At 40.7% G+C, this 9,040-nt stretch overlaps 1 protein-coding gene across 1 annotated transcript in view; it reads left to right on the top strand.

Moving 5' to 3' along the window:
* The first annotated feature begins 7,782 nt into the window (after nt 1-7,782).
* Nucleotides 7,783-9,040, top strand: part of LOC137978700 (uncharacterized) — a 1,945-nt gene continuing 687 nt past the window's right edge. The window contains exon 1 of the mRNA XM_068825718.1: nt 7,783-9,040. This exon is cut by the window's right edge and continues 687 nt beyond it. Coding sequence (XP_068681819.1) covers nt 8,099-9,040 — 942 coding nt within the window. The 5' untranslated portion in view covers nt 7,783-8,098.

Here is a 9,040-nt window from a genome sequence, read left to right as displayed (position 1 = left end):
GGGACATCTGTTAAGGACGGTGCCTACTATTGTTATTGCGCATACGTTCTGCGCATCTTGAGATACTCGGATTTCCTATCGGTGATGCTTACTAATACAGGGATACTTCAATTTGAGAAAGAACGCCATACATTGCTTTGTATTTTAAAGCTTTTTACAAATATTATTCATGAATTATCGTTGAAAAATGCGTGGTTACCCTCAATTTTCTTTTTGGATTTCAATAACACTTGTTAAGATCTACATTTCCTAGATAATCGCACACCGGGGCGAAATATTGTTAATTAGTAGGCACCGTCCTTAAGAGAATTTCAGACTGAAATTGGAGTTTTTGTGGGGAATATCCGCTAACTCCAAGAGACACTGAATACTCGCTGAGCTCCACATTTTAAAACCACATTTTAATGTTTACTTGTTAATAATTTTCTCCGCAATACAATTGAAACGAAACAGAACAGAGCCACAGTTCCACGATAGTCGTCACGCAACGTTGCCATTTGCTTGTTTTCGCAAAATTGTTTTCAATGTTGTTGTGTTTTTATAGGGATATTGGATTCGATCCCTTGACGTGCGAATAGTATTGACTAGCAAGTTCCCGTAAGACTCTGGCTTGACCACAAACCGTTTGTAGTAAAGACAGACAACAACATGACATCAACACGAACAAACAAGCAAATGAGGACGTTGTGTGACTGCGTGACGATCATCGTGGAACTGCGATTCTGTGTTTTTTCTCAAGAAGTAAACATTACAATGCTATTTTAAAGAATGGAGATCAGTGAGTCTTCAGTGTTAGATAGATAAAGATAGATAGATAGATAGATAGATATATCTTTATTTATTTTTTTAGTGTTTCTGGCAGTTGGCGTATATTTCATAAACTCCAATTTCAGCATTTCGAAAATTATCTTAATTTCGAAAAACAAACTCCGATTTTCGGAAAGACTAATTTCCACCATAAATGAAGGACAGATGCCGGTTATTCGAAAACAACAGTACAGGAGAATAACGACAAAAACTGAAACAACAAAAAATGGGGGGAAAAAAAGGCACAGTAGTTGAAGGCGCAGTCGTTGTCAAATCTCTCGACAATACCTCTCTGAAGAACGAACTTTCAAGAGATAGCAATGATTGCTATATCTTGAAAGGTGCGACCAATATTATTTCCGGCTGACTGGCACGGTGATAAGTTTCTTGGCATTTCCATACATATTACGGGTATTGAACTCTTTTATCCCCTATTAGTTCGCAAGTTATTAAAGAGGCTCAAACAAACGTTTTGATAAGTTTTCCATGTGAAGTCGATTTTCACCGAATTAGGAATTTTTTTTGAGGTTTTTTGTTCCAAAACTGTTCAAAATGCTGCCAAATAGCACTTTCCCCAAAAAAGTTGCGTTTTGAGGCTGAATCGAATGTTTTTTACAGGTAAGGCTAAAAAAACTGTAGGAAAGACTGCAAATCGCTTACCCTTCGAGCAGTTGGTTTCTCCTACGTTTCCTGAGGGAGAAACCACTGCGAGCAACCTTAGGATATTCCATCGAGCATGTGCGAAGTACGTCACAACCCACGTGATATATTTGACATCACTTCGTCTTAGGCAGCGTACACGAACGCGGGTTTCACATCGACACGGTTTCATGACTTCGAAACCGCGTCAAAATCGATGCGGTTAGGAAGTGTTTACATGGAACCGTTTTCGCCAGAAAATCCAAGTCGTGATGGTATAAGCGAGCGCTGCACTACGTGCTAAATTCATTATTTTGAATTGAACATTGCAAATTTCGCCCCAAAATAGTAACCGTATTCAAATCGATGCGGCTTCGCTTCGCTTCGTTTTGAAAACGCTCCACTTTTGGCACCGGTTTCAAATCGACACGGTTTCGATACCAGTGTTGATCGGTGTCGTGTAAACAGAAAGTGTAACCGCATTTAAATCGATGCGGTTACAAATGAAACCGCGTTCGTGTAAACGCTGCCTTATTTCGCGGGAAATTACTACACAGCAGGCTCGCCCAAACGTAGCAGTTCCGTAGCTAAAAACACGCGCAAGCGCCAAAACAAGCTTACTAACTCGTTTTGCCGGTTCAAATTTAATTTATTCGTCCTTGTCGCTGGACGGCGGCTCACTAAAAGAAACTAACGGTTGCTCGCAGTGGTTTCTCTCTCGGGAAGCGTAGGAGAAACCAACTGCTCGCAGGGTACAAATCGGTACGGTACGAAACCGGAAGAATACCATGCAGATAGCAATGATATTAGGCATTACTAAGCTTGTTTTGGCTTTCAATAAAAGAAGCACTTAGCAACGTGGGAAAACGCAAATTTCAACTCAGAATAGCATCGGTTTGAGTACGATCAACTGACACTCCACTAGCCTGGGAGCAGGCCCTCCAAGGGACTGGGGCTGGGGGTAGACCCAAGCCCAGCCCCAGTCCCTCGGAGAGCCTGCTCGCAGGCTAACACTCCACCCATACACAGACCTAATGGGTTGGCACCGGATCGCGTAGTTTGTATCCGCTGAACAATTCGTCAGCATGAATATCCGCAACAACGGAGGACGTTCACTTTGTATTTCCAGATCAGCCAGAGTTTGTTAAATTATAATTAATAGTCGTGGTCTCCGGTAAATAAAATAAACGAAATGAAATCTTTTTTTCAAACTTCCCTAATTGATTAATTAATAATTAAATTAATTCTTTGTATCGAGGCTATATAAGTACAAAGATTTTCACCCTCTCTATACTGCACAGTGTTTATTGATTAATTTCGTGCAGGACCGTGACCGTGAACGGAAGCTACTGTCCTCGACAACCATTTTTCTTTCAAAGCGGAGAAAAACTGTCGGAACTACTTGGAGATGAAGAGATTCGCATCTTTATCCAGAATCAATAATAAAAAAACGAAACAAGATACGACATCAACGTATTTCAGAGATTTCTTGATGAATGTGAAGAGACAGACGACAGCTGACCGAAATCATCCCGCTGAGCTCGACAGTCAGGCTTCTGTGCAATTTTATATACGAAGAAAAACCACAAAACTGAATACGAACCTGATACAATGTCCTCATTCTCGCGAAGTAGCCAACTCTATACTTAGATGAAAGCAATCAGTACAAAGACAAACATCCTTTAAGGTAAGGAATGTCAAGTCTCCAGTGAAGATCTAAAGTCCATGCGCCGAGAACTCAGGAAACACGAAAAGGAGGAAGACCGAATTCAACAGAAGCTCAGTCAAACGAAAATATTTAGCTCATCTTTTGATCCTAGCCAGTTTCCTTTCACGCAAGATGTGGTTTTTGCTTACTCTCCTCGTGTCTTCGGCCATCGTGCCAGGCAGTGTAGGACAACTGAGTGGTCATTCTAGACAGCTACGCCGTAACATCCCAAGAACAGCAGCGCCAGAAATACTCAGTGGAAATACTCAGTGGGGAAGGAAAGCATCGAAGAAGAATTCTAAAAATGTTGAAAAACTAGACACAAGGCATATTTTCAGGAGCAAGCATCGGTGTAATTAAGGACGGTGCCTACTATCAGTTATTGCGCATACGTTCTGCGCATCTCGAGATACTCGGGTTTCCTATCGGTGATTCTTACTTATACAGGGATATTTTTGCGCGGTTTAAAATATCTGAAATCAAGTAAAGCTATGAACCTCGCAGTTATGGACGCAATTTTAACAAAGGCGTAGAGAGGCCTGAAAAATTCAGGACTTCAACGAGGATCATAGCTTTACTTGATTTCATATCCGCAGTTCAGTATATGATTTATTTGATGTATCATTTCATTCATTGATTCATTCCTCAAGGGAAAATTAGAACCCACAAATGACCAGCTCCCAACGTCAGTGGCTTCATAGCTCATTTGGTTAGAGTGTCGAACCGGTATCGCGAGGTCACGGGTTCAAACCCCGTTGAAGTCGTGAATTTTTCAGGCTTCTCTACGAAATTGCAAAAATTGCGTTCATAACTACGAGGATTATAGCTTCACTTAATATATGTCTTATAAAGAAGTATCCTTTTGGTGGGATGTCGCTTTGGTTTCTCGGCGGCAATGACCATGAGTATCTGGCTTTCCAACACAAAGACGATAAAACTCGACGTCCAAAGGGAATATATTGCTCGAGTCTCATAGCTCTGTACGCAGAGAAAACTTGAATCTCCTGGGAAAAACAGCTCAATTGAAACATCAAAACTCGGTATCGCTGTCGGGACTAAGTGCAGCACACGGGCCGAATTGCAACGTCTTTCTCCTACAAACACACCACTACACATCTTTCTGGTGTTCTGCATACTGATATGTAGCTTTTGTCTTATTTGCTTGTAATACTTTGAATAAAACAACACAAATTCACTTGCCTTTGAGCAAACAGGGAAGAAAACGGCGGAGCAAAAAAGAAGCGCAGTCGAACCTCAATCCACTGGTTATTACCGTGCGGTCAACCATCCCGGTATTAACAGGACTTAACTGTCCCTTGGGAAAACAGCACATGGAGACCAATATATCCGAGATGGTGTCTAAATGGCAACTCGATCGATACCCGAGGGACAACAATATTCATTAATTTAATTAAGGAGGTTCAAACCAGTTGTAACCCTGTACTATTTGGAAGGATTGAATCTACCAAACCCTTTCACTTAATGGTAATGTTATGACGCCATATGAAACATCAATAGATGCTTAACAAGATGCACTCATTAATTAATGTGACGTAGCGGGTTACCATGACAACAAAAGAGCCATCTAAAAATAGGTTATATTTTGTCTTTAAACGCATATACCGGTATCTAAAAAACAAACTCAGTGACCCCCATTTTTTTATTGCTGGAGAGTGATAAGCACGCTAAGATAAAACTTTCTGCAAAGTTTAAAAAAATTCAGAGCTACTTTCACAATTAAAAAAAATTTAAGGTGGCTCTAAATCCGCTCTAAAGAACTTTTTTTTTAACTTGACAGAGAGTTTGGTCTCAGCCTGCTAATCACTTTTCAGCATTAAAAAATGAGAGTTCGTTTTTGAGATATAAGCGCTTAAGCTCAAAATGTAGGGCTTTTTTAGATGGTTGTTTTGTTGCCATGGTAATTTATTTCGTCACATTAATATGTGCATCTTGTTTAGCAATTATTGGTGTTTCATATGGTACCATAACATTGCCATTAAGTGAAACAGTGTTGTAGAGTTAATCTTTCTAATAACACATTCCCTCCAAATTTTTGAAACCGAGCCACCTTAATTTTGGCTAATTTACGTCACGTAGAGCAAACTCACTGGACAGTTATCTCGCAATAACCCCCTTGCCTTGCGAAATGCTGTAGCGATCATTTCCGTTGAAAAGAAGCAAAGCCAGCGGAAAGAAAGCAACAGAAGAGCATTTTACGCGGACGAAAAACGAACCGACTCGCTTAGTAATAGTGACAAGAAAAAGCTGGTCACAAATGCTGTTCCGGAAGGAACAAGAAAGTCAACAAAATATGCTGTCAACGTCTTTGAAGGTGAAGAAAGTTATGAGCCGACTTAGAGATTAAATCCTACGCGAGGTTAAACTGAGTCATTTTATAGAGTAGAGAACTTTTTTTCTATGTTTACTAACTATAAAATAAACCAACCGTTCGAAGGAGAGAAAAATTCCAGCCGCATTTGAAAACAATGTCATCCACTTTCTTTCATAGTTGAAATATATTTTTCAATAAGCCAAAAAGCGCCTTGTTTTTCGAGTTTTCGACTCGCAGTGACAATTAAAATGATTTGATTTTTTTTCCTGAGACCGACACACTTCCTTTCTATAGTTAATTTTTGAACAGTGCATCGCTATCAGATCAACAGTGGCTTTTTACGAGCGGTTTTCTGCGCAATATGAAAATAATGGGAGGGTTATAAAATACATAAACCCTTTTCTGGCTTGCTGGTATGTTGGCTGATCATGTCTTTGGCTAAGAGATTGTCCTCAGAATTTCACATTTGCCCTCGAAGCTTCTCTTCTCGGCCAAATGTTCATTTTTTCTCTCAGCCTTAGCACATATACCAGCTGAAGGCCAAGGGTACGGGTTTTTCCCATATGGATCGACCAAAACGGGTGAATAACTGATTTACTTTTCTGTTCGTTTGAAAGATGTCGTTTGTTGTAAAGCCGTTCGTTGGAGGTTTCTTCCTCAAGTAAAATTCACTTTCACTGTGTACTCTCTCGTCTGAAGCCGTTTTTCTTCTGAGTCTTTTTATTTTCCTTATATATTTCTCATCTCAAGAGGATGTTTGTGAATACTGAGCTGTTGCCTTTGTTTATAAACTTTCGCAATAATTTCAATTTGCCGCGATTAGCGCGGAAACGGTTCGTGGCCCGAGTCGCAAAAAGCTGGACCACTTACGAGCACGCCATTGGCCAAATGAGATTCGAGGATTTAGGATGCTTCAGAAGAAAATACACCCTGCTGGCAGTGACTTTCTTTTGCTTGCTCGATTTTGGCGTTCTCGAGAAAGACTCTGCATGAATCGAGTAAAATCTTTTTTGAGTATGCCAGGATACAGTCTCGAGTCCAAGCCTAATATGCCAGATCACGCCGCCATATTGGTTTTTCACGGTACAGCGGGCTCAGTTATAACCATCGGTTTTATCACTAAACGGATGCTTGCACCGGAAAAACGGGTTTGACGAAAGAAAACAAGATTGACTCGTCCAGAAGTTCGGGCTGCGGCTGCTTCAAAGAGTTGACGCGATTCAGGCAGAGCCTCCTTTTCTCCTCCTCAGTAAAGGAAAAGACAAAATGAGGCTCTGCTAGCAGGGTGAAGAAAATAATGAGAGTATAGTTTTTCAGGATTTCCTATTGTTGATCACCGCGCTGATCCAACGATCACGTTACACCGTTTTCGTGTTGAGAATTGTCACTGACAAGTACGATTGGAAAACCTTATCTTGAAGATACCGGCTGCATATGAACTGAACGACTTCGACAATCGTTCCACATACAGTCGCAAATAACGGCGTACAACACTGTCTTCGTGCTAAAGTTGACCATAAATTGCTTTTTTAATTAAAACAACGAGATTAAATGTGTGTGAAACTCATTTAACACTTTATTCGATATACAGCAGGTCAAAAATATATTTCGGTCATTGAACGCATATCAAAACCAGTAATATGGTGATGTTTTCTCGAAATACCATTGCGTAAAAATTTGAATTTAACGAGACCGTGCTCTCTAGTAACACTATTTGATGTAATTCCAGTAAAACCAAATAAAGCTGCAGAATTAAACAATGAGGTCACCATGACAAAGATAAAACGAAAGACAAATTATGAAAACAGAAAAGAAGTGCGATTGTTCGATAAGAAAGCCAGAAATAACCCAACCAAGTCTTGTTAAAACCTGCGAAATAATTTAACAGCTCGCGTAAAAGCCGACAATAGAAGGAACAAAGTTAATTGCTACATGAGGCAATTAATTTGTGCGTAGACAAACTTTGTGGTTAGATGAAACTCTGTGAAAGACAATGTTCCATTATGAAATGAGTCTCGCTGTTTTAGCCCGAGCTTGTAATAGTACGTCACAATAGTATCTTAGCAACAGCCGCTCTTGTGCACAACTGTTTAATTTGACGGTTCTCCAATGCCATGGAGAATTTCCTTCCCTTTAAAACGAACAGTGATTAACGAGTAAATACAAAACAGCAAATACGGTTAGTAGCTTTTTCTAATATTACGATCTATTTTCCGATTGCCATAATTTATTTCGATTGTTTGGATTAAAAAAAAAACACAAGAGATAGCCATTGTTACAATTTGCCTTCGAATTTCAAGAGCATAATTTCATAAATTTGGGCTATTCTTGGTTTTTTTCCGCGGTCGAAAGGAAATAACCACCCGCCATTTACTTTGATTTATTTATTAATTCCGAAACAGGTGCGGGGTGAATTATTTAGGTTATTAACTCTAGCTTGGCGGATTTCGAGGCATTGATTGGTTGGTAGGAGTAAACATTCCGCGCGAGCACAACCTATAACATGCACAACAATCAATCACAGCCTCTAAATCTTTTTTGACTTACACTTGTTAGCATCATACCTCTCTGAATCATTGTTTGATTTTACTGAATCATTTTTAGGATTTCTGATGGATAAGATAACCAGAAGGAACAGGAAGGAAGTTAGGCCGGCTGGCGAAATTAGCGAGCTGAACGACAAGATTGTTGAGACAAGAGCACCGACAGATAGTCCGCCTTTCACGCTCAAAGACTTGAAAGATGCGGTGCCCGCTCACTGCTTCGAAAGCTCGCTTCTTGTCTCAAGCTTTTATTTGCTACTTGACTTGACTGGTGTTGTGCTGTTATACGCCGCGGCGTTGTGGGTTTTCAATGCGTCTCTTCCGTGGTACCTTCACGCCGTATTTTGGCCCGTGTACTGGATTTGTCAGGGATGCATCAGTTTTGGTGTATGGATAATAGCTCACGAGTGCGGTCACTACTCCTTCTGTACGAGCAAGCTTATCTGTGATATCGTGGGTTTGGTCCTTCATACTGCATTGTTTGTTCCATACCACTCGTGGCGAATCAGCCATGCTCAACATCATCGGAATACGAACAGAATGATAGGAGACCAAGCTTTTGTTCCGAACACTCGCAGCTTACTCAAGTCGGAAAAGGATTTAGAATTTCCAAATATTTTCTGGCGCTTGCTGCATCTTGTAAAATACCTATCCATTGGCTGGCCTGCGTATCTCTTTTTCCACGCTCGAGGCAGGCCATATGCAAAATATCCCTTGCGCCCAAACCACTTTAATCCATTCGCTCCAATCTTCGTGGCAAAGGATTTCTGGGATGTCATTGTGAGTGACATCGCTTTGCTTGTTTGGATTGGTGTCCTGTACCACCTCACCGCCAATGTCTACTCTCTTGGATGGCTGGTGTGCCTGTACGTAATACCTCTTCTGCAAGTTAACATGTGGTTGGTTATAGTCACTTATCTGCAGCACACCGATGTCAAAGTCCCTCACTACTCAGACGAAGAGTGGACTTGGCTAAAGGGAGCGCTATGCACCGTTGACAGGGACTATGGA

This window comes from Montipora foliosa, chromosome 1, assembly GCF_036669935.1.
Source record: "Montipora foliosa isolate CH-2021 chromosome 1, ASM3666993v2, whole genome shotgun sequence".
In the NCBI taxonomy this organism is placed as follows: Eukaryota; Metazoa; Cnidaria; class Anthozoa; order Scleractinia; family Acroporidae; genus Montipora; species Montipora foliosa.
The sequence above is the reverse complement of the archived record's forward strand: the minus strand, read 5'-3'. Positions and strand labels throughout refer to the sequence as shown.